Source organism: Galeopterus variegatus, unplaced genomic scaffold (assembly GCF_000696425.1).
Source record: "Galeopterus variegatus unplaced genomic scaffold, G_variegatus-3.0.2 Scaffold1578, whole genome shotgun sequence".
In the NCBI taxonomy this organism is placed as follows: Eukaryota; Metazoa; Chordata; class Mammalia; order Dermoptera; family Cynocephalidae; genus Galeopterus; species Galeopterus variegatus.
This window is the reverse complement of record NW_007727689.1, coordinates 181,448-205,829: the sequence shown is the minus strand read 5'-3', so window position 1 is coordinate 205,829 and position 24,382 is coordinate 181,448. Positions and strand designations below refer to the sequence as shown.

General features: G+C 50.0%; 3 protein-coding genes and 1 long non-coding RNA gene across 8 annotated transcripts in view; 2 read left to right on the top strand and 2 right to left on the bottom strand.

Annotated features, from left to right (window-relative positions):
- The window catches only part of RGP1 (RGP1 retrograde golgi transport homolog (S. cerevisiae)), a 33,670-nt gene extending 30,844 nt beyond the window's left edge, over positions 1–2,826 (bottom strand). For all 4 annotated transcript variants that reach the window (XR_550863.1, XR_550864.1, XM_008577791.1 and 1 more), the window contains exons 1-8: positions 2,749–2,826; positions 2,349–2,482; positions 1,833–1,969; positions 1,491–1,574; positions 1,242–1,391; positions 829–975; positions 489–616; positions 95–284 (exon numbers count right to left, since the gene is read on the bottom strand). Coding sequence is in view for 2 of the 4 variants with exons in the window: in XM_008577791.1 (XP_008576013.1) it covers positions 95–284; positions 489–616; positions 829–975; positions 1,242–1,391; positions 1,491–1,574; positions 1,833–1,969; positions 2,349–2,464 (952 nt within the window). In the remaining 2 variants the exon portion in view is untranslated. The remainder of the gene's footprint in view (positions 1–94; positions 285–488; positions 617–828; positions 976–1,241; positions 1,392–1,490; positions 1,575–1,832; positions 1,970–2,348; positions 2,483–2,748) is intronic.
- Positions 2,827–2,916: 90 nt separating this feature from the next.
- GBA2 (glucosidase, beta (bile acid) 2) lies at positions 2,917–14,833 on the top strand. 2 transcript variants are annotated; one of them, XM_008577786.1, is made up of 17 exons: positions 2,917–3,801; positions 6,850–6,941; positions 7,150–7,265; positions 9,945–10,163; positions 10,489–10,728; positions 10,966–11,068; positions 11,232–11,385; positions 11,477–11,602; positions 11,792–11,964; positions 12,200–12,304; positions 12,499–12,606; positions 12,708–12,859; positions 12,978–13,084; positions 13,367–13,509; positions 13,589–13,704; positions 13,802–13,993; positions 14,290–14,833. In XM_008577786.1, the coding sequence occupies exons 1-17, from the start codon at positions 3,431–3,433 to the stop codon at positions 14,554–14,556; spliced, it is 2,784 nt and encodes a 927-aa protein (XP_008576008.1). In that variant the 5' UTR covers positions 2,917–3,430; the 3' UTR covers positions 14,557–14,833. The 2 variants fall into 2 exon arrangements, with proteins under 2 accessions (XP_008576008.1, XP_008576009.1); XM_008577787.1 differs by lacking the exon at positions 10,489–10,728 and having other exon boundaries at positions 3,178–3,801.
- On the bottom strand, positions 14,719–18,662 carry CREB3 (cAMP responsive element binding protein 3). The gene is made up of 9 exons (XM_008577788.1): positions 18,393–18,662; positions 18,150–18,297; positions 18,006–18,073; positions 17,803–17,892; positions 16,512–16,618; positions 16,336–16,404; positions 15,580–15,664; positions 15,398–15,482; positions 14,719–15,312 (listed from the first exon to the last, which is right to left on the bottom strand). The coding sequence occupies exons 1-9, from the start codon at positions 18,525–18,527 to the stop codon at positions 14,978–14,980; spliced, it is 1,122 nt and encodes a 373-aa protein (XP_008576010.1). The 5' UTR covers positions 18,528–18,662; the 3' UTR covers positions 14,719–14,977.
- LOC103594555 lies at positions 15,573–16,844 on the top strand. The gene is made up of 2 exons (XR_550862.1): positions 15,573–15,687; positions 16,715–16,844. It is a non-coding gene; the product is annotated as an uncharacterized LOC103594555 (long non-coding RNA).
- Positions 18,663–24,382: the final 5,720 nt, after the last annotated feature.

Sequence of the window (24,382 nt, the reverse complement as noted above, 5' to 3'; positions counted from 1 at the left end):
AGTGTGTTAGGAATCAGGATCCGTTACATTCTACTTAAATACAGCATTTTACTGCCCTCCCCCCTGCCTCCTCCAATAATGGTCAGGGTCTCACCAATAGCTGTGCAGAAGCCTGGGGTGGAGCTGAGAGGGATGGGGAGGGAGAAGCTGGTTCTGGTTGTATGTAGGCAGGACTCCTGGTGCCGGGCGTGGGTCACATGAGACACAGAGGGGACACCTCCTGCCCCACGGCGCCGCTGGTACTCAGGCTGTACACGTTCCTCAGTCTGTAAGCTTACCGAAAACTGGGAACAAGAAGAGGTATGTACTAGCAGGCTTTTAGAAGTGCTGACTGCAGCTCAAAGGGTAGCCCAACTTCAAGCTGCTTTACCAAAGGGACCCTGGGTGACCACACTATCCACTTCTACATACCACCCCTCTTTATACAGGCCTTTCTTCCACCCTAGCCTTTCAGGCCAAGTACCCCAGAAGCTCTGCTCCCCTCTCACCTGCAAACAAGCTACGGTTCCTTCCCCTAAGTTTAAGGTCCCCACCACATCCTCGCCAAGTCTGTACACGGATTTGAAGATACCAAATGTTCCAACTTTCCCTCGGCCATCACTGATATTGTACAGATCTGAGGAGAATAAGACAATGTAAACCTGGAAACTACACTGGGGAATGTCTAAGACAGGACACCAGAAGCCAAAAGGTGTGCCTTTTCTTTATAATCAGGGGTGAGATATCGGTGGATCCACAGAAGTATGTGGCACTTAGGAGACTCTGTCTCTGAGACAGGAATACTATGAGAGGAAAGATGGGGTGGGGAAATTCTGAAAGGATTCTCACGGAGGCTGCGGCAGGATGTAGCAGCCATGAGACGCTCCCCAGCCAGCTCAGCTAGCCATGAATCCTTCTTTCCACCTTCATCCTCCTCCAAGAATGGGCTGGATGGGGCTACAGCCTCATCCTGGGGAAACCGGACATCCTGAAGGCCTAAAGAGAGAATGAGTGGAGAAGTAATGCTGGGAGGAAACAGAGATGAGAGTAAAGGTTAGGGTTTTAGACTCCAACCTGAGAAGGCTGAAAGTAAGGGGAGTCACAGCTCCTACTTCCAGAACCCTCCCTCCCTCCTCCCCAACTTCCTAGAACCTTCACTAAGACCAGAAGCTTCCCTGCAGCCCATCTTACAAGCCCTCTATGACTGTTTCTGTTTTGGCAAGGCTCTTCCCCAGCCTTTCCCTCCAGGAACCCTTACTTACCAGTCAGTACAAGAACCCTTAAAGGGACCCTGAGTAAAGTGATGGGTGAGTTGACACGCTGGCAGCCAATGGTCAGTTTGTAGACGTACTTGACTGACTGACCCCGAAAGGAGGGTGGTCCCTCTATGGGCAGCACTTCACTGTAGGAGTCTGGTTGGGAAGTAGTAGTCAGAGCAGCCAGAGGCAACGAGAGGAGTCCTCCCTCCAGGAGACATAGAAAGCAATTCAGGGATGGGGACAGTCACTCACATGATTTAGATTCTCCAGGGTCTAGCCTCAGGTCACAGAATAGAATTTTTGGTGGAGTGGAAAGAATACACTGACCCCTCTCACCTAAAAAAGTTAAGAAAGACTGCAACTTAGTGATCCTGTTGTCCAATACTGGATAAGACTAGCACAGCAAGTGGCAGCAATGAAAAGCTGCCAACCCCTTTTTCTACTGTGAACAGAAACACCGCAAAGCAACAGTTACCTTCCCCCACATCCCCAATGTGACAGGAATGACAATGATGCACAAGAACAATTTAACAACTTCACCTTTGGGTGACAATGACTCCACCCTCCTCCCAAGGCAAATGCTCCATTTCTAACCTCGGTGGGGCAGAAAGACAGTCTGGCTGTCAGGCTGGACATCTGGCTGACTAGAGTCAGGGGGAGGCAAGGCTACTCGACTCTCACTGGCATGGAACTGGCAGTGGATTTGGGCACTGGCCCAAGCCAGAGCCTCACTGTGGGAAGAGGAAAAGGAGGCATCAGAGGATAGTTCCTGACCTCACAAATGCTTTTCCAAACTCTCTACCACACTGTCTGACAAGACCATCAAGGTTAGGTGACTATCCTAGTGACCAGGAAATCCAGAACCCCAAAGAGAAACCATTAAACAAAGAGAAGTATACTGTGGGTAAAAATGGGACTGGGGGAGGGGGAGGAAAGGAGTGGAGGGCTATGTTATCCACATCTTTTGTTAACCGCCCTTTCCTACAATTAAAGCACAATGAGCAAGAAGGTGGTGGTGTAGCTATAGGACAACCTGAGCTCTGGCTTAGCACCAGAGGTATCAGGCTTCCTCCCAGAAAGGGCCACCACCTTCAGTACCAACATCCCCACCTGGATGCAGAAGTAGCCGTGGGGGGCAGGGGGTTGGTGACGGTCACCACACACTCCAGCGCCTCTCCCGCCAGAAATACGGGCCCCCGGCTCAGCTCTGCCACTACTTCAATCATGGCAGCTCCGAGTCAGACCTGGAAGGAAAAAGGGAGGTCGGAGGTCAGCACCAGGGCAGGGAGGGGTGTCTGAGGCGAGCACTAGGGGTGAGGACTGAGATGCCAGAGGGAAGCGCCCGGATTCGGGGAACGGGCAAGCAGACGGGAGGGCGTCGCTCCGGGCCCCAGCCCTCCGCCCCCTCAGCGGCGGGTTATTCCCGGTAGCCTCAGAACTCCCAGGTTGGCCTCCGCCCCGCTTCCCTCAAGGTTCCACGTCCCAGCCCAAGAGCACGGCCGCCCGTCACCTCGCACGGTCGAAACTGGGGGTCTCGGCGCACGAACGCCCTCACCCGCCCGCCCCTCCGGGACGCGGACAGATGCTCGGCGGCGTAAGCGGCGCGGCAGAGGCGGGACTTCCCTTCAGTCCCCCCACTTCCCACGGAGCCCCTTCCGGCCGGAAGCGCCGGCTGGCCAGACCGGAAGGGGCTCGGGTCATCCCGGCGCCTTGGGTCACCTTCCCAAGGCTGGCATCTGGGCGTGGCCACTGCCCCCGACAGCGGCCGGCGGGACCTGGCGCCCAACCCTGGGGGGGCCGGTGCCACGGCTCGGGGACGGGGCCAAGGCCGCCGCGAGCTCCCGGGCAGGTCCCGGGGGCGGTGCCTTGCGGGCTGGCCCCGCGGGCTCCTCCCCTCTCCGCGGGCCCAGTCGCCCTTTGGCCGGGCGAGCTAGTCACCGCGGCCCAATGACGACGAGGCCCGATCCTTCCCGCCCAGAACCTAGAGAGACGACTGAAGAGGGACCCGAAGCGGCTGCATTGCTGTCGCCGCCGCCGCTGCAGCAAGAGCTCCCCGGCTTCACAGAGATACCAGCTCACGTCAGCTTTCCCCAGTGTCCGGCCCTCCGGGACGGCACCTAACAACAACCAGCGCCCGCGTCTGGACTTGGCTAGCGAGATACTTTATATCAAAAGGCTCGGGATCTGGAGCCATGGAGGTCGTGGAGACCCAGAATCCAGGGAACACGGGAACCGGCGTCCCATCCTCGGAGCAGATAAGCTGTGCCAGAGGGAATCCACAGGTTGATTGCTCTGAAGATACTGGAGGCACTGAGGCTGTGCAGGTCACAGACAGCCAGAGCCCTGATGAGGACAGTCGACCCCCAAATAAGCCGGGCTACTGCAATCCGGAGGACTCTGGGCAGCTGATGGCTTCCTATGAGGGTAATGCTAGGGGCTACCAGGTGCCTCCCTTTGGCTGGCGCATTTGCCTGGCTCATGAGTTTTCAGAGAAGAGGAAACCCTTTCGGGCTAACAACATCTCCCTGAGCAACCTGATAAAGCATTTGGGCATGGGCTTGAGGTGAGTAGATGCCATTGCCAAGAATGCCTTCAGCTTCGCTTTGTTCCAGCTGAAGACTTCCAGCAGAGGTGGTGAAGGGTGAGAAGGCAGGTGGACTCTTTTTCCCGGTCAAGTGGCCCCTATACCCAGCATATTTTGGCCCATGGTGAGACCAGGTCGCATCTCTTTGCAACCCCCTTCCTCCCAGTATCTTGACCTTTCAGCAGGAAAGGGTAGGAATACTTGGTCCTGCAGTCCCCCTTTCCCATTTAGGTTCCTTCTCACATACTCCCCTTTTCCAAAGACTTCCCTTTGGGATTAGCTATACTTTGCGGCAAGGTAGGAAAGGATAGCCTGGCTGCTGTGATACACACTGTTTAATTTGGGAGGAGGAAGTCCTCAACCACAGATTCACCTGAGCAGCTGGAGCATTCTCTGTACCTCATTTAGGCACAACGTGTTACACCCAACACTCATCTGTTTCTTCCCTCAAGCTTTAGCTCCAGGGAGTAGGTGAGGGCTTGTCTGCTCTCAACTCTAAGAAGAGGGTGATAAGAGGTGCTGTTCACTCTATTCTGGGATAGACAGCTTCTGATATAAAAAGTGAATGCCTCTGACCAGAGAGGCACTGCCATATATTTACCCAGACCTCTTGGTAATAGCCTTCCAGAGCCTGCCCTGGTTTCTCCCCGACCCCAAAGGCTACAGACACCCCCAGAGTTTATCCTGGGCTGTAGAACCCCTCTAGATCCCCACTGAGTTCAAAAGCTAGTGATGAGGAGCCAGACCTATTAACAGCAACAGGTGGATGTAAGAACAGAAAGCATCACCCTGAGGTCATCCTGAGTCAGTCCACACAGTAAACACTGAGCTGGGAAGGGAGGCCTAAAGGTTGGGAAACCCAGCCCTGACAGCTTCTAAAGTAGAGGACCCTTCATTTCCCCAGTCAATGCTGTGGGGCTATGGTGGGGAGACTATTTACCGAACCCCAGCCCCGGGCAGTGGGAAGGGCCTGGTACTTCCTGGACATCTGGCTCCTTTGTTAGTGCCTGTGGGTGGCCTGTATCAGAGAAAAATCATCCCTCCAGGCTGCTTCTGAAACTGACCCAGTCCAACTTTGACCTCAAAAACCTTTGAGTCAAAATAGGATCTAGGTTACCCAGAGAAGCACAGTGGGTTGTATGTGGTGGGGACAATAAGGTCAAGAACACATAGGCATGTTTTGGAATGGGATGAGGTCCTGCACTGAGAAAGCAGAGGTGAGACAAGTTAGAATTCTGAATGATAATTATTGAATTGGGGTTGAAATTATGGAGAAGGCCAAATAGGTCGGGAATGGACAGCTGTTAAATTAAGGGAGAGAGAGCACTCCTAAGAGAGCTGACCTGGGGACACTCTGAGCAGGAGCTTCAGCAAGATAAAGTTCTCTGGGTCTCAGCTTGGCAAGAATTCAGTTTCGATTGCTCTCCCTCCAGCCAGAGTCTGTCCAGTCAATAAATATTTATTGAGTGCTAGTTCTATGCCAGATAGTCCTTTGTTCTGCCTATTGTCATATCTTGCATTTCTCTCTGGCTGCCCTAATCCCTGCTGCACTCTCTCCCTCCACCAATCTTTTCTGGCCTCTAGTTTCAAAGTCCAGTTTTCTCTAAACTGGCAGAAAAAATCTTCTGCCTTCCCATCATCTCATCTTTTGTCTTCCCTCCCTCTTCCCCTACCCCCAGAATGTATTGTCCCTATTCTTTAATCTCATTTCTCCTCTTCTTTCTCCAGTCTGTCTTCCATCTCTCTTATGCCCCATTGTTTGTACATTCGTTCATTTGTAAATTTAGCAAATATTTGACTGCAGACCATGTGCCCTGCCCAGTGCTTGAAGCTGAGGGTAACATTCAACTACTCTTTGTCACTGTCGCTTTCCCCAAGGAACTTAAAAATATGTTAGACTCACATGAGGAACATTGAAATAACAAGGTAGTGTCTGATTAGGAATTGAGATAGTATATATACAAGTAATCATCATATTTAACACAGATAGTTCACAGATAAAGTAGAAACTTTATGGCTTTCTTATCTATTATGTCATTTGATCTTTCAACCATTCTATGAGATACCTAGGACAGGAGGTATCCCCATTTTTGCAGATGAGGAAACTGAGGCTCAAGGGCTTATTTACCCAATTACTTGGTTAGAAGTGGTATAACTGAACAATGGGTATACAATGGTTGGGTAGAGAGGAAAGTGGAAGTGGGAAAGAATTTGGCAGGGCAGGGGTTGGTTAGTGAGGACCCATCCTGAATGAGAGTTTGTAGAAAATAAGATTAAAAGGTAGGTTTAGGAAGACGTCAGAGCCTTGAAAACAGAATCATTTGTCTATTGAATATAGCCCCAATCATTTGCCTATTGGATACATGGCTGTGGCAAAATCAGGAAAATGTTGGGATTTTTAGAATGCTTTACCGGGATATTATCAAAGAGCAAGATCAGAAAGCTTACAGTTTAAATGCTGAACCTAAAAAAAAAAAAGACTTAAGAGAAAATGCCCTGAAATGTAAACATTGGTTGTCTATGGGTGGGATGATTTTTTCCCCCTTCTACCTGGTGTATTCTCCAAATTTTCACCTTTCATAACCAGGAAGGAAAATAATAATTTTAAAGAGAAGAAAGTTATCCCTAGCAGCCTATGCCTGTTTGGGGCATAGGGAAGTAGGGTGGAGAATGTGGGCCAGGAAACCGTAACAGCCCTTTCAACAACTCAGATAAAAGCTCCTGAAGTTTAAACTAAAGCAATGGTAGTAGAGTTACAGATGTAAGGAAAGTTCAGAAAGCCCCTTCTGAGAAGAACAAAGAAGAGAAACAAAGGCAGTCCTACACTTGAGCTGAGGTAACTGGAAAGATGAAGGGACCCTGAATTGTAGAGAAATCAACAGGAGAAGAGGTTTGGAAGCAAAGATGATGAGTCCTTGGGACATTAATGGGAGGTCATAGCTGGGTGTCCAGAGAGAGGTAGGTGACTACAGCTTATGAGGAACTGCCGACTGCCCCCTTCCACTAACACTGCTGCTTGCTCCTCAGGTACTTACAGTGGTGGTACCAGAAGACCCAGGTGGAAAAGAAGACACCTTTCATTGACATGATCAATTCTGTACCCTTGAGACAGATCTACGGTGAGCCTTACCCCAGCTCTGCCCTGCTCACAGGGGGCCGAGCCTCTTGGTCTATCCCAGAATTAGGCAAAGAGGCTTCTAGCTTATGCAAATAGCACTGCTCCATCCCTTAGGTTTTAGAAGGACCAATATTTACAGTCTACAAAGTGAAAAATGGACTTGTTTTCACCTCCCTATACACCACTAACCATCCTGATTCTCTCTCTAGGTTGTCCCTTGGGTGGCATTGGGGGAGGCACTATCACCCGTGGCTGGAGAGGCCAATTCTGTCGTTGGCAGCTTAACCCTGGAATGTATCAGCACCGGATAGTCATCGCTGACCAAGTAAGAGCCAGGAGGTAGATGAGAGGCCCAGGACAGTATCTCCCCAGACCAAGAAGGGCCTCTTGGCTAGTACCAGATGTGGCAGTTAGAGGTATACAGTCATCCCTCAGCATCCCGTGGGGGGATTGGTTCCAGGTCCTCTGATGGATACCAATATCCATGGATACTCAAGTCCGTGATATAAAATGGCATAGTATTTGCATATAACCTACGTACATCCATATACTTTAAATCATCTCTAGATTATTTATAATACCTAATACAATGTAAATGCTACATAAATAATTGTATTGGTTTTTTTATTTGTATTTTTTTGTTGTTGTAGCGTTAGTTTTTATGTTTTTTTATTTTTATTTTTTCCCAAATATTTGGGATCCGTGGTTGGTTGAATCCGCAGATGCAGAAACCATGGATACAGAGGGCCAACTGTATACAATTTAATCCAGTGTCCTTTCAGGATGTTTTCTGGGTGCCCAGCCCTGTGCTAGGATGTACTATAGGAATACGATACACACGGAACACACGTTCCTTGAAGGAGTAAACAGGCCTGGCATTTCTCTAGTAAATGCCTCCTGCCTATCTCACCGCCCCAACTCTATTAGCTGAGCGAGTACCCAGCCACAGAACACAGAACATGCAGAGAATTCCCAGATCACTTAAAAGTCTACAAATTCATGGGGGAAAAAATGCATTTTGCAATCGCTCCTCACCCTGATTTACAAACCTTTAGCCAAAGCTCAACTCCTCTACTACTGGAGGTCTCTCTAACTTAGGGCTTAAAAAGCCCTCCTCGCCCAGGCTTAGATCTCTAGCTTTCTTCCCTTCTCTGAAGCTTCACTTTTTTCCCTTCTGCTCCTATATCACATCTGGGCCTTAAATTGCCAGAGGATGTGGCCTGCCTTTCATCTTATCTCTTTAAGTGTCTCCCTTTGAGTTGTCCACCAAGTTCCTCTTTCCTGCCAGGGGGATACCTCCAGCTTTCAGCTCATCTTCAAAAGAGAAATGACTAGCAGACGGGCCGGCCTGTGGCTCACTCGGTAGAGTGCGGTGCTGATAACACCAAGGCCACGGGTTCGGATCCCATATAGGGATGGCCGGTTTGCTCACTGGCTGAGCGTGGTGCTGACAACACCAAGTCTCCTGCCAGGGGGATACCTCCAGCTTTCAGCTCATCTTCAAAAGAGAAATGACTAGCAGATCTTAAGTCCAATGATAATGTCCTTCCCAGATAGGTGTATCAGCCCTGCCCAGTGCCCCAAGATCCCTCTCTTCCTCATCCCTTAGGTATCCTGAGGGTAATGGCTTCCAGAACCATGACTCTACAGTTAAAATAATTATCACTTGTTTACCATGTGCTGGGCACTGTGCTAGGTCTTTTGTATAATATTTAATATTAAAAACAGTCCTACAGGGTAAGTACCATTATTATGCTTATTTTACAGATGAAACTAAGGTCCAGAAAGGGTTAGTAACGTGACCAAGGTCACATGGTTGGTAAATGTAAAGGCTGAGATTCAAAACCAGTTCTCTATAGTGAAGAGCCTATGGTCTTAACCATTATGTACTATTCTAACAACATGAAGAATAATTTTATATACAGTAAAAATACAGGCATAATTTGAATCAAGGTTAGAGCTAATAATCCATCACAGCTCCTACCTAAGCTTTAGGAGCTTAGATTTTTATGGGGGAAATAGGACTTAGAGAAAATATAGGTTGGGAGGGTGTGGGGAGAGGGAGGAGGGAGGGAGGTTTCGGTAACGGGCCACAATAATCAACCACATTGTATATCGACAAAATAAAATAAAATATTAAAAAAAAAAAAAAAAAAGAAAATGCAGACTGTGAGATGCCCCTCAGTGCCAAAATGAGAGGGGCAGATAGTATACTGAGAAAACAGGGACGGTGCTGCAGTCATTGCTTATTCTCTCCACACACATGCCAACTCTGGAGAGTATGTCAATGAACTAGAAAGGGTCACTACCCTCAAAAGAACACATAGGGCAATCAGGGAAACAGAATGGTAAATAAGTACATTATAACTTGATACACCAAATGCTAGAATAGAAGGACAGGGGGACACATAGAATGACTCACTGCTGGAGGAAGAAGAGGAGGAGGAGTTGGCATTTGACCTAGGCCTTGAAGAATGAGGGGTTTCACCAGATGGAGAATGAGCAGAAGCAAAGGCATGGAGGAGGAAATGTAATGTACTCAAGGAACAGTGAGTGTTTTATATGACCAGAACAGGTAATAAGTCTGATAGGCAGGGAGAGGCCAGATCAAGAAAGGCCTTGAAAGCCAGGTAAAAGAGACTTTAGCCTGAGAACTATCGGGAGTCACCACAACATTATAAGCAGGGACTAACATTTCTTGATTTGCTTGTAAGAAAGGTCACTCTGCTACCCAGATAAGAAGAGCAGAGAGAAGCAGAGATGGTATGGGCCTAGATTAGGGTGCTAAGGCCACAGCAGTGGAGAAGGGAGAGGAAGTCTGGGAACATGGAGGGGGAGGCAGCAGGACTTGGTTGTGACTGGGTTGGGGGGATGACTTGAGGCTGGTAGTGCAGTTATAACAACTGCAGGCTCTGGAAGGGAAGGAGTTTCTTTGAGGGGATGGAGACTAGTTTGTGATGCCTGTGGGTTACCTCATTCCAGACTATCTGCCCTCTTGATTAAGTTCACAGTATGCTTGCGTCGGGAAGGGCAAACTGTGTACCAGCAAGTCCTGTCCCTGGAGCGGCCAAGTGTCCTGCGCAGCTGGAACTGGGGCCTCTGTGGGTACTTTGCTTTCTACCATGCTCTCTATCCCCGAGCCTGGACTGTCTATCAGCTTCCTGGCCAGAATGTCACCCTCACCTGCCGCCAGATCACACCCATCTTGCCCCATGACTACCAGGTGAGGCTCCCCTTCTATGTCTCCTCCATTGCTCTCCCTTTCCTGGGATCTGTCTCTGCTGGAAATTCCATAAGCTGTGAAAGTGGGGAGTGGAGGGTGGAGCCATGAACGTCACACTGGCTTCCCAGGACCACCACCCAATTGGTCCCTATGTTCTGTGTCCCCTGGTAGGCAGTTTGCCTGGGAATATGGAAATATGCAAGTAGAAGACAGAAGTATATTGTGGAGTATTTGAGTCAGGTCCTCTGAGCCCAGGACTGGTCCTGGGGGGTAGAGCCGGGAGGGGCTACACTGAGACCATCTGAGTCCAATCTTTTGCCCCCAGGACAGCAGCCTGCCTGTAGGAGTCTTTGTGTGGGATGTGGAAAATGAAGGGGACGAAGCTCTGGATGTGTCCATCATGTTCTCCATGCGGAATGGACTGGGGGGTAGAGACGATTCCCTAGGGGGTTTGTGGAATGAGCCCTTCTGTCTGGAGCGTGATGGGGAGACTGTACAGGGCCTGTTGCTGCATCATCCAACCCTTCTGAATCCCTACACAATGGCTATGGCTGCACGACTCACGGTAATGGAAGAGCCTGCCCTATACCTTAGGCCCTGAATCCCTATCCTCAGCTCGGCCCCTGAACCCACCTGCACCCCAACGTGGTCCCTTCATTTCTTCAGTCCTAAGCCCCACCTTCATCACAGTCCTTAAGTCTCTGGAACTTGGAGATGAGAGTACATAAGAGGAGCTGGAGAGGTATCAGAATGCAGTGTACTTATGGAGCTTGCCCTCACAGAGTCTTTGGCCCCTTAACAGGCAGATACCACGGTAACCCACATCACAGCCTTTGACCCTGACAGCACTGGGCAGCAGGTGTGGCAGGACCTACTTCAGGATGGACAGCTGGACTCCCCTGCTGGTAATGGGGGGACCTGACAGGGAGTTGATGGGAAGAGGTTGTCCATGTCTTGGGACCCGGGGTGGGAAGCCTGGTAATGAATAGGCCTTGTTTCCATGTTAGGAATCCCTATCCCTGGGGCTGAAGGGGTTATCTGTGCTGATTCTTCTTGTGCTTCTCTCAGGCCGAAGCACCCCCTCACAGAAAGGAGTAGGCATTGCTGGAGCCGTATGTGTTTCCAGCAAGCTGCCTCCTCGAGGCCAGTGCCGCCTTGAGTTTTCACTGGCTTGGGACATGCCCAGAGTCATGTTTGGAGCTAAGGGCCAAGTCTACTACAGGTGAGGGGACCAGGAAAGTATAGGGATCCAAGGCACTGGGGCTCTGACCTGGAGCTTGTGTTCTGATCCCTCTTCTTTCTTTCTACCCCAGGCGGTACACAAGGTTCTTTGGCCGAGAAGGTGATGCAGCACCTGCCCTTAGCCACTATGCACTGTGCCGATACACCAACTGGGAAGAGAGGATCTCAGCTTGGCAGAGCCCAGTTTTGGACGACAGGTGCCAGTGGGGACCATCTCTTGCCTTTCTCACAGGGACTCACTCCAAATGGGATTCCTTGATTTCACTCTCTACCCACCAAAGTTGTGCTGAGATTCACTCGGTACTCCCACTCTGCTAACCTTCAGAATCCTTTCTACCCTGGGAGGTCCACACACATTAAATCATTCCCTCCTCCTGACTTCCCAGATCCTTGCCTGCCTGGTATAAATCTGCACTGTTCAATGAACTGTACTTCCTGGCTGATGGAGGCACAGTATGGCTGGAAGTTCCCGAGGACTCCCTACCTGAAGAGCTGGGAGGAAGCATGTGTCAGCTCCGCCCCATCCTACGGGATTACGGCCGATTTGGCTACCTTGAGGGTGTGTGCTATTGGTGGACTGGGCTATGGCAGGCCATAACCCTGAGATCAGTTAGTGTCCTACCACAAAACATGATGAAGGGTTTTGCCTATCCTGGTGTATTGGTTGGGATGAGGGAGTGGCAGATGTGGACTGGTGACAGTGCCCACTTCCAGCTCTAGAGGACAAGCAAGGGAGGGGGCTATGAAGGGGAAGCAGGAATTCTGGCAACAGTGTGTCTCTTTCATTCCTCCAGGCCAGGAGTATCGCATGTACAACACATATGATGTCCACTTTTATGCTTCCTTTGCCCTCATCATGCTCTGGCCCAAACTTGAGCTCAGCCTACAGTATGACATGGGTGAGGGTCCCTTTTGTGCTGTTTCTGCCCTCTTAGCTTCCCATCCCTTGAACCTGTGTGGTCCTTCAAACTATCTCTTCCTGCCCTTTTCCTCAAACATATCTGCATCCTGCTTACTGGTTCACCTCTGTGTCCCACCCCAAGCCTGTCCATTCCCTGCCTCATCCCACCCACTTATGTGTCTGCTCCCCCAGCTCTGGCCACTCTCAGCGAGGACCTGACATGGCGACGGTACCTGATGAGTGGGGTAATGGCACCTGTGAAAAGGAGGAATGTCATCCCCCATGATATTGGGGATCCAGGTAAATGTCCCTCCACCCCAGGTAAGCTTTCCTCCCCCAACTTTTGTACCTTCCACCCTATGCACCAATGCACATAAATCACGCGCCCTCCCCTCCTGCAGATGATGAGCCGTGGCTCCGGGTCAATGCATATTTGATCCATGATACTGCTGAATGGAAGGACCTGAACCTGAAGTTTGTGCTGCAGGTTTATCGAGACTATTACCTAACGGGTGACCAAGGTTTCCTGAAGGACATGTGGCCTGTCTGTCTAGTAAGGGATGCATGTGCAGTGGCCAGTGTGCCAGGGGCATGACGGGTGTTTGGGGAGAGCCCAGCTGGCTACTCTCTTTCCTTGGTACCTAGGTTTTCAGTATTTGGTTCCTCTCTAGGCTGTGATGGAGTCTGAAATGAAGTTTGACAAGGACCACGATGGACTGATTGAGAATGGAGGCTATGCGGACCACACCTATGACGCATGGGTCACCACAGGCCCCAGGTTGGGGGGTCAGGGTTTCTAGGAGGCCTGAGGTGGGGAACTGAGCACCAAGGGATTGTAGGACTTGATGGACTGATTGAGAATGGAGGCTATGCGGACCACACCTATGACGCATGGGTCACCACAGGCCCCAGGTTGGGGGGGTCAGGGTTTCTAGGAGGCCTGAGGTGGGGAACTGAGCACCAAGGGATTGTAGGACTCAAGAATGACTCATTGTCTGTTATATTGCATGGGAGCGGCTGGAGCTACCAGTCTGACCTTCAAACCCATGTCCCTGATCAGTGCTTACTGTGGAGGGCTGTGGCTGGCAGCTGTGGCTGTGATGGTCCAGATGGCTGCTCTGTGCGGGGCACAGGACATCCAGGATAAGTTTTCTTCCATCCTCAGCCGGGGCCAAGAAGCCTACGAAAGACTGTTGTGGAACGGTGAGGTGGGGGTACCTAAGGAGACTTAAGGCAGCAGTGGGGACACCATAAGCCTTACTTTGCCCTTCCTCTACTCCAGGCCGCTATTACAACTATGATAGCAGCTCTCAGCCTCAGTCTCGTAGTGTCATGTCTGACCAGTGTGCTGGACAGTGGTTCCTGAAGGCCTGTGGCCTAGGAGAAGGAGACACTGAGGTGAGAGATTAGACAGAGGAGCCAGATAGAAAGGTAGGTTTTCCCTGGAGGTAGGAAGCAAGTATAATAGACCTTGTTTTCACCCTTGCCTCTCCAGGTATTTCCTACCCGACATGTGGTCCGTGCTCTCCAAACGATCTTTGAGCTCAACGTTCAGGCCTTTGCAGGAGGTGCCATGGGGGCTGTGAACGGGATGCAGCCCCATGGTGTCCCTGACAGATCCAGTGTGCAGTCTGATGAAGTCTGGGTGGGTGTGGTCTACGGGCTGGCAGCCACTATGATCCAAGAGGTAATGCATTCCCTTGCCCATCTCTCTCCACCATCTGTCCTTTGGCCAAGAAAACTGCAGATACTAAACTTCTTCAGGGCATAACCCAATGCCATCTTATCCATCCATAAAGCCTCCCCCTTTTCTCTGGTATGCATTCTAGCTCCTGCCTTCAGGCTTCTGCCTGTGGGTCGTTTATCTCCCCCACTACCTAGGAGCTCCCTCAGGGTAGACACTCTACTGTCTCCATCTGTCCATCTGAAGTGGAAATTTAGGGGGTGTCAAGTTTTATGTACAACAGTCATCTCTCCCCACAGGGCCTGACTTGGGAGGGCTTCCGGACAGCTGAAGGCTGCTACCGTACGGTGTGGGAGCGCCTGGGCCTGGCCTTCCAGACTCCGGAGGCATACTGTCAGCAGCAAGTGTTCCGTTCACTGGCCTACATGCGGCCACTGAGCATCTGGGCCATGCAGCTGGCCCTTCAACAGCAGCAGCATAAAAATGCCTCCAGGCCAATAGTCAAACAGGGCATAGGGCCTGAATCTGGACCAAAAGAAGCCATGGCAAACCTGAGCCCAGAGTGAGCTCTCTGAACTGTGGGAGGGAGGTGCTAACAGCCCAGCCTCCAGCCTGGCCTTTCCTCCCTCCCGCAAACCTCCTGCAGCCCTGAGCCACCAGGACAATCAAGCCCTTTCCCTTCTCCCCACCCAATTGTGCCAGTAAAGAGGGGTTGAGGGTGACCTAAGTGTTAGAATCACTTATTTATTTCTTTCCTCATCCCGTCCCTCAACGCATGAAATTCAAGGTCAGTTGATTTTCCCCAGTCCCTTCATGGGTACAAATAAAAGACCCAGAAAGCCAGTAAGTGTGGTGTGTTTGAACCCTCTGGCTTCCTAACAGGGCATAGGAGCTGAAGCCAGCCCTCTCCCACTCCTTTTTATTTGGACACAGATTGGTGGGCCCCCCCAGGCTATTGCTAAGACACCCCGCCCCTTATCCTTACATCTATCCTGAGTATCTGCCCTGCAAGATGACAGATGAGGCACTGTGGGCAGGGAACCATCTCCCCTTTCTTGTAAGATTTGCCTGCAGGAAAAGGATAGGACCTGGGCAGGGAGACTGTGAGAAGAAGTCCGGGAGTGGCCATTTCAGGGGAGGTCCTGTACCAGAAACTTGAGGCATATAGTACAGCAGGCAGGAATTACCAGGGGCCTGGAGCACAAGGTCTGAGCTGTTCAGCAACTGGTTTACGCTGACCCTTGGTACCTCTGACTGCAGGGCAGACAGCTCCAGCTGGTGGGAGTCCTCACTGGGGAGGGCACGAAGCCGGCGGGACAACACTGAGGAGACAAAGAATCTTCAGAGGCCAGCCCAGGCTTCTCCCCTAGCCCATGCCTTAAAGATGTCCTTCCTTAAGCTTCTTACCTCTGTGCTCAGCTGGCAGGCTCCCCCTTGTGTCAGAGGAGTACATAGCAGGTATGAGAAGGAGGCAGAAGGAGAATAGTAGGACCTAGAACACAGGAAAAAGGAGATGAAGAAAGGTTCTGGATTGCATCCCCATCCCCACTGCCTGAGAACAGGATCTTTCCTCCCATCACCATCCTCACCAGGACACAGGTGCTGCTGCTGCTGGTTTTGTTTGATATCTCAATCACCATGGCCTGGAGTTTCCGCAACTGATCTAGAAGGGACCTAGAGAAAGAGAGGAGACAGTGGTGAGCACTCCCTGGTCTGGCACCCTGAGACACAGTGAAACCCTCCTGTTAAGGCCACTTTCTCCGTCTAAGAACTGGATCCTCTCTCTTGCTTTTCATCCTATTTTTGCAAAAGATTTCTTCCTCTTTGTAAACAAAATGCATGAAGGTCTTCAAAACCAACCAACCAACCAACAACAACTTCTCTGCCCTGACTTAAACTCCTTTGTAAATACCTTCAATAGTTCTCTATTGCCTGATCAGCTATACACATAATACTCACCAGGGATTCTCTATGTTCTCTACCTTCTGGCCCAACTCACTTATATTAAGATTCTAGCCAAACCAAACTATGTTGTGTTGTCTCTGCCTAGAATGTTTTCCTCGCCCAACCCCATCTCCCAGAATCCTAACCACTGTCGAATATTACCTGCTCCATGAGGTCTTTCTTATTCCCCCTTTCTCTTTCTTGGTACTTAACTTATCCTTAGTTACTTGTAAATTTATTCCCCATTACTGTGAGCTTGGAATTAGAGATCCAGTAAAAGCTAAGCATCAGACCTTGCATTTGGAAGCTGCCCAGTTAGAATTCAAGCACAGGGCAGGGGAAAGAGTGAGAAAGCATTAAATGGGAGGGATAGGAAGGGAATGATTTGGAGGGTTGCTTACAGATTCTGTTCCTCCAGGAACTGTATTTTGTTCTGTAGCTCCAGATTCTGGGTTGTGTATTTCAAGACCCTGAGGGGAATAACAGGGATATGGGGATATAGCCTATATCCTCCCTTCAAGAACCTAACCCAACTATTTCTGTTCCCCCCACTCCTGAGTCCCTCTCCCTTTCATACCTGCTCTCTAAACCCCCCACATACACCTTCTTCTTCCTGCGGCTCTCTTGAGCAGATTTTTTGTTTCGAATCTTCCTCCGCACTCTCTTCAGAACTTTTTCCTCCATCTGAGAGAAGACCAGCAAAGGAGTATCAGGAGATACCAAGAGGATATCCATCAAGGAGTTGGAAGGCAACTGATTTCACTCTTCTTCCCAATGTAGGAATCCTTTCTACAGCATTCCGTGGCTGTCTGAATGCCTCCAAGGACCAGGTGTTAACACCCTTACAAGCCAAACAATTTTATTTTAAAAAAATTAAAAAATAATAAAAAAAACTTCCATCCTGAACTAACATCTGCCTCCTTATAATTTCTATCCACTGGACTTACCTAGTATCTCTGCAGCCATACAGAACAAACGCTGTTTGGCTATTTTAAGGCACTTGACACTTCCTCAGAGTTTAAAAAAGAAAAAACCTGGGACTGGCTGGTCAGCTCAGTTAGAGCACTACCTTGTAACACCAAGGTCAAGTGTACATTCATATCCCTGTACCAGCCAGCCACTAAAAAAAAAATCCCTGGACAAAATTTTTACCTCATCATTTTCTCTGCCCAGGATGGACTGCATCCTCTTAATATCTGTCGAAAATATGGGCTCAAAACTGGACACTAAGATGTGCTCTGGCCAGTACAAAAGAGAGCAAGACAGTCACTGACCTTCTAGAGGCAACACGGCTATAGATACATCTTCCAAATTCTATTTACTTTGCTAATAATTACATCACACTGCTGACTCATCTTGTACTTTTAAGAAATTAAAATTCCCTTAAACTTTCTGTCAATGAACATTGATTTCATCATAGTATCACAATACTGTGCTTGTGAAGTTGCCACTCACTGCTTGAAACTTAAAACTCTGGATTTTTACACTTATTCTTGTTATACTGCTTGATCCAACCATGTTGAACTCAATTCCACCATTCACTAAGAGCTGAGTTACCACGAAGCCAGAGAAATCTAAGTGTCAGGGCCTTCCACTTGCACAGTTCTTTCCAAGGCCCTATACTAATGTTACGCTGATAATTTTGAATTCCTTAAAGAGAACACCAAAATTTGTATAAGCCCCACAAAATCAAGATCAGCCCTTACAACTAGCATATTAACTACCAGCCCTAGCTTACTATTAGCAACAAACTTGCTAAATTTCTCACCTCAATACTTTTTTAAGTTGTTGATATAAAATTAATGTAATTGGCCTACTTGGGACTCACAATCCCCCTCCAGCCTTTGCTCCACCAATGGTAGTCTTACCTTAGTGAGAGGAAGTGTCCCAGGCAGAGTAAGCCCTTCCTTCTCCAACAGCCTCTTCTCCTCATCTGTCAGTATCAGCCTAGCAGTCTCCTAGGGTCATGGGGAAGTGGGCAGCAGAGTTGCACGAGGATGTCAGAGGAATGGGGAAGCCTGCCCCACCCGTGCAATGTGGGAACAATCTTCCCGAAAATCAACTCAAGTACCTGCTCTGCCGACTCCTCCACGTACAATGGACTCATCTGGGCACCCTCCTTCCCATAGCTCCCACTATCTGCAAAAGGGAAAGTATGAATAATCATGCCCATGAACCCTCTCCTCCCCCCAAACTTTACTTATTTCAGACTCACCCAGATCCACAGAGACATGTTCCTGTGGAAGGGAGTAGGTGTGATCATGGTGGACAGTACAGGGGTTGGGGGAGCTGAGAACGTTCAACGATGCTGGGGGACTCAGCAAGGAACTCAGCAAATCCTCTACCTCCCAGTCGCTCGGTACCTGGACAGGGTTCCAATTAACAGGCTTTAACCTACCACCACCCCCTGGCCTCTTGGACGTCCCGCGCCCCCCTCTACTCAGAACCTCCCTCCCACCTCAGAAAGCGGCAGCTCCCAGTCAAGTAGGGCCTCCACGGCCTCATCGGGCGACGCCTCCAAATCTCCGCTTTCCTCTAGCAGGAAACCCAGGCCTTGGTCGCCGGGGTCCAACGCCAGCTCCATGTGGGACATCAACGGAAAGGATGGGCAGGCATAAGGGGTTCACCCCTCCACCCGGCTCCAACCCCGGAGTCCAATAGTCGGTCTCCCCCACGTATCCGCTGTGCACCTTCCGCCGGACTTCCCTAGTCTTCCCTCCCAAGCCGGAGCCGCCTCCCATACTCAATTCTCCGCAGCCTCCAACAAAACCGAAGTGACACATCTAGCCCCATGGCATCTTGGGACTTGTAGTTCCCTCCAACTCGGAAGTGGCCGCGGTGCCGCGCCACGTCCTGGGGACTATGCAAATAAAGAGGGCGTCCCCGCTGCCTCCTCACAGTCTGAGGGCGGGGATTCTGGGGATCCGGCTCCGCCTTCGCCCCCAGCTAGAAAAAGGAAGAATTAGAGTCTAAAGGGGAACTCTGGCGTAGTTCGGCAGTTTTCTCCAGATTGCGCCGCACTCTCGCTTCCTGCCGGGGAGGGGCTGCCGGCCTTCGGCCGACTCCCGAACATCGAGAGCTGGGGCCAGAGCAGCTTCCTGCAGTCCCCGCAACCATAGAGCGCGGGCCCAGGGCGCCGCCCGCGGGTGGGGGACGTTCCAGGGACGGAAGTGGCCGAGAGAGTGTCGAAGGGAGGGCGAGGCCGGAGCCCGAGAGCGACCGAGAGAACGAGCGGGTAGCGGGCCGGCGGGCGGGGCACAGAGCCGGGCAGCGCAGGTAGGCCGGACCGGGCCGAGCTGGGCCGAGGGTGGGGCCGCGAGGGCCGGCCGGAGAAGCGGGCGGGGCCGCTGACTCCGCGGCGTCTTCTGTTTCGGGTCTCGTTGGAGAGGTCAGCGTCCAAGGTAGCTTGGCTTGGGCTCGAAGTTAAGTAGTACGTTTTGCCGGAGACAGGGCCCTCCTGGGAGCAGTCTTTTGCCTGGGATAGGTTTTGGGGAGGGTGACGGGTGGGGTGGCAGTGGGGCGCAGGGCGGGATGGGTTTTGGTGTTAGCTGATAGCGGGTATATGGGTAGGAAAACTTTGGGTGAGTTTGGGGTTAGGCGGGGTTGGGGTTAGGAATCAAGAGTCACTTTAGGAGTTACAAAGCCGGGGTTAAAATTTAAGAGTTATTAGTGTGAGATCCATTTTGTGTAGGTAAGGTTTAGGTTAAGGTCATTATTTTGTTTTCTGGTATGGCCAGCATAAGTCAAGTGAGAGTTCAGGGTTGAGTTAAGGGTCAGCCACAAGAATTAGGTTAGAAGTTCGTTTAAGGGATTAAAGAATGTTGACATGATCAGTATTAACAGTGAAAAGGGTGAGTTACGAATCAAGTTAGAAATGAGGCTTAGGGGTCAACATTTAGGGTTAAAGTCAGGGGATTTGGTGCTAAAAGTAAAAATTATGTCAGTATGAAGGATCAGGGATTGGATACAAGTCTCTGCTAGGAAAGGGATGAATGTCAAAGCCAGTAGTGGGAATCAGGAAACAAATTAGGGTCGGGTTAATGTTAGGAATTAGGGACAGATTTAGGGGTAGTGGTTGAGGCTGGGGTAGTTGAGCTTGGGCAGTTAGCATTTAAGAGGCTGGCAGAGGTAAATGCCCTTCTTTTGTGAGGCGGTCCCTTAGTCCTGTGTAGTCACAGGGATTTCTTTCACTCAGAGAGATGACAAATTAATTTCAGACTAGGGTTCTGGGCTTCAGCTAGAATTGCAGGCATCTGGGATCCCAGCTTCTTTATTCCACTCTCTAAGCCCAAGACTCTTGCTGTGGCCATCACAGTTGAGGGGGCAGGGATTCTTGGACTATTATAAGATGGGAGGTGGGAAATGGATAGGGACTCAGGAGATGCAAAAGGCCTAGTCATAAGTGAGGGATGCCTAAGGAAGACTCTAATGACTAAGGGGGAAAGAGACCAAGGAAACACAGTTGCTGTGGGCAAAGAGGATGACTGACTCCCCTGAGAGTTTAACCCCACTGTCTCCCACTTCCCTCGCTCCCTAGATATTAAGCCCTCCTTTCCAACTTCCATCCCTGGCTCTGCATACGACATCCTTCCTGTATACCCCTCTTACAGAATATTTCCCTTGCCTTTAACTCTCCATGTTCACCTTCTTACTGTCTGTTCCTGTCTTCAATTCTGCCTCCCTCCCTACCCTTTAATCTACACATTCTTCCTTAATTTACCCTCTCCCACATCTGAGTTTTCCCATCATTTTAAAGCACTCTCCCACCTTTTTCACCCACTTATACATCTACTTACCACCTGATCATCTGCTGAATACTCCATTCTCAGCCCCTGCTATATGCTGTCCCCTAGTTCTAAGCCTCCTTTAATTTCTTGGTCCACTCGCAGATTCCCTTCCCCCACTCCCCAACAGAAAAGAGGAAATGAGACCCAAAGAGGAAACTGGGTCTTGCTCATCCCACGCCTAGCCAGGCCACTGACCACACCTCCATGTCACTCCCAGCCTGACCCCGCAAGTGACCACAGCACTGTTCCCTGCCCAGCCTGACCCAGCCACTGGCTATACCCCTTACCCCTGACCCCAACTTATTTAGACACTGCCAGTGTCCCTTCACTCCCCTCCCCCAACCCAGCCTAATTTAGCCACTGACCACAGCCCCATCTCTTCTCAACCCCCTATAGCCTAACCTGGCCTCTGACCTCACTCCATTATTCCGTGACTTAGTCACCATCCATGGAATCATTGCCCCCCTTCCCCCAGCCTGACCCAGTGACTGATCATATATGTATTTTTCTTGCTCATCACCATCATCTTCCTTAGTCTTTTTCTGCACCTTGTCTTCCCTGTTCCCAGCCTGATATAGTCGCTAACCTCACTCTATCTGCCCCTCCCTGACTCCTGATCACATACCTATCCCCCCCCCTTTTTTTTTAAAGATGACTGGTAAGGGAATCTTAACCCTTGACTTGGTGTTGTCAGCACCACGCTCTCCCAAGTGAGCAAACCAGCCATCCTTATATGGGATCCGAACCCATGGCCTTGGTGTTATCAGCACCACACTCTCCCGAGTGAGCCACAAGCCAGCCCCCTATCCCCTTTTCCCACAGCCTAACCACATCTCCTAACCATGGCCTCATCCTTACGTTCCCAGCCCAACCTGATCCTTTTCCCTCTTCCTACTTCCTTACCTAAACTCAAGCTGCCCCGGCTACTAAGTGGCTACTGGCAATAGAAAGCTAAGGGATCCCAGCCCAGCTTTGGGCTCTGGTCCCTGAGAGTTGACAGAATAGACTGTCATCAGGTCTTGTTAGTTCTACCTCTTAAAATTTCTTCTGAGTGACATCTTCCTCTCCACCATTCTAACTCTGGCTTTATTACCTCTTACTCATACTAATACGGTGTCCTTCTAACCAATCTCCAAGGTAACTGCCAGAGTTATTTTCCTAAAAACCAGTTCTGATTATGTCTCTTCTGTGCTCAAAGCCTCCTGTTGCCCTCCAGTAGGTAAAATTCCTCATGGTCTTCTCTAATCCTCCCCTGCCTTTCCATCCTAAACCTGACTTCCCCTCCACTGCTCCCTTGCATGTACCCTGTACTTCAACCAGCTTGCCTGCTCACTTCCCTGAATGCTCCTCTGTGATTTCCTGCTTCTCCACCTTTGCTTATGCTATTCTCTCTGCCTGGAATGCTACCCCTGACTCATCACCGGCTAGCATGGTGGACAGAACTTGGGCTTTAAAGTCAGGGAGAACCTGGGTTCGGATCTGGGCTTCACAACTTATTGTTTGGACAAATATTTTGAACAAGTATTTAACTTCTTTGAGCCTCAACCTCCTAACCTGTAAAAATGGATATAATAACACCTACCTTGCAAGGTTATTGTAAGGATTAAGTGAAATTATGTATACTGACATATAGTCAATAAATGACAGATCATTATTAATTCTTATTAGCTTTTATTTTTAAAATCCTAACTTCAAGTGACACATTTGATCGAGATTTTTTGGGCCACCTTCCCTAACCTAAAGGGATCTCTCGTTTGAGCATGCACCTTACATCCTGCCCTCTATTGTAATTCTGTATTTAGCTTATCTACTCATCTTGTGGAGTGGGAGTACCTGGAAGGCAAAGGCTAGGTCTTACTCATCTTGGTTCCCAGCCACTGAAAGTTTAGCCCAGCCTTCCCCACAACAGGCCCTCAAGGAGTGCTTGCTAGGTGAATGGAGGGAGAATATATATGTAATGGGAGAAAAGAGGTTGGGGCATGGTCTGCTTGTGATGGAGGTGTATTTGTGGGGAAACTGTGCATGGAATGGGATCCCCAGAAGAAGATGATGCAATCATGAGGGGATCTATGTAGGGACTATGTGATGAGATAGTGTGTATGTAAAAACAATGTAGGTAGCTTTGTGGGAAAGAGCTCTGCACAGGCTGGAGTGTATTGGGGACAAATGAGTGTGCATGTGTAGGTGTGGAGAGGCTGTGTTGGGGAAAGTTCCTTCAGCTGGGTAGTCCTTCAGCTGCCCAGTCCAGCCCTAAATGAGCCTCCAGCAGCCTGAGGCCGGATATGTCAGTCTCACCCACAAACCGGCCCCCCTCCTTCCCTCCCCGTGGTTGCGGACTCAGAGGCCAAATTTGGTAACAGACTGAGTGTTACTCCCCCAACCCTCTTACATTCTGACTCTATCTTCAGCTTTCTCTTTCCCTTTGTTCCTTTCTGTAACTCCGTATCTTTCTGCAATTCCCTTTGTGGGTATCTGCTCTGACAATTCTCTACGTACCCCTAATGTCTTAGCCCCAATACACTTACATTCCATTCCTTGCTGGGATTTGACCTCCTGTCCTCCATTCCCCCCCTACAATTGCCCAACTCCTCTGGAATGCATCTCAGGAATGTATTGAGGGAGGAGGAGTTTCCTGGGAGGGGGACACAGTTGGGGGGGTGGGGACGTTGTTGCTGTTCCATAAAACATGACAGAAAGGGGAGCAAAGTTCTCAGACCAGAGCAAGAACTGGATAGCTTCTACTCATACCTCTAGGGGCCTTGTTCTTTGCCACCAGTACCCCCAATTCACTGATCAGTTCCCTCACCTCCCCCCACCCTCTCGTAGCAATGTGGTTGTCAACTCTAGACCAGCCTGGGAGTAAGGGTAGGCATGACTCAACTGCCTTATCGGGGTCTCACCAGAGGCTTCCGTGCTTGAGGAATAAGGGGGAGTCCATATGTCCGGAGGAAATGGGGGGAGACATGCATTTCAGCTTAGGGTGAAGGGTCCTTTCAGTCCTGCTGTCAGCTCCTGGGACTCCACCAGCTTCTCTGACCCTCCAGCCCTCACTATTTTGTGATCAGCAGTCCCACAGTCAGGTCTGTCCAGCTATTGGGAGAGATGCCCCAGGAATGGGGAGGGGGCAGAGAGCTGGAACTGGGGAGTCTGGGAGGGTCTTCCCTTGTTTGGAAGTAAAGACAGAGAGCAAGATGTGGTTCTTTTTAGAGACTCTGGACTGCTTATAAAGTCAGAAATGGTCTGCCAGCCACTGGTTACCATACCCCTGATCCAGAGAGACCTTTCTCACATCTGCCTCCTGTCTCCTGTTTCTACCTAGCTTTTCAATTCTCCCCAACCCAGTTCTTTTTTTTTTTTTAATTTTATTTTGTCGATATACAATGTGGTTGATTATTGTGGCCCATTACCGAAACCTCCCTCCCTCCTCCCTCTCCTCCCTCCCACCCGACAATGTCCTTTCTGTTTGCTTGTCCTGTCAACTTCAAGGAACTGCAGTTGTTATGTTTTCTTCCCCCCTCCCGCCGGTTTTGTGTGTGTGTGAATTTATTTATTTATTTTTAGCTCCCACCAATAAATGAGAACGTGGTATTTCTCTTGTGAAGATCTATCTGCAATTGTTTGAGGAACCTCCATACCATTTTCCATAGAGGCTGCACCATTT

Bases quoted from the DNA above. Each gene is read 5' to 3' on its own strand.
- GBA2 (XM_008577786.1), top strand. From the start codon at position 3,431: ATGGAGGTCGTGGAGACCCAGAATCCAGGGAACACGGGAACCGGCGTC. The intron at 11,386-11,476 runs GTGAGGGGACCA...TTTCTACCCCAG, and splicing joins AAGGGCCAAGTCTACTACAG to GCGGTACACAAGGTTCTTTG. The intron at 12,607-12,707 runs GTAAATGTCCCT...CCCCTCCTGCAG, and splicing joins CCATGATATTGGGGATCCAG to ATGATGAGCCGTGGCTCCGG.
- CREB3 (XM_008577788.1), bottom strand. From the start codon at position 18,527: ATGTCCCACATGGAGCTGGCGTTGGACCCCGGCGACCAAGGCCTGGGT. The intron at 16,405-16,511 runs GTATGAAAGGGA...TATTCCCCTCAG, and splicing joins GTGGGGGGTTTAGAGAGCAG to GGTCTTGAAATACACAACCC. The intron at 15,665-16,335 runs GTAAGCAACCCT...CTCTTTCTCTAG, and splicing joins TTCCTGGAGGAACAGAATCT to GTCCCTTCTAGATCAGTTGC.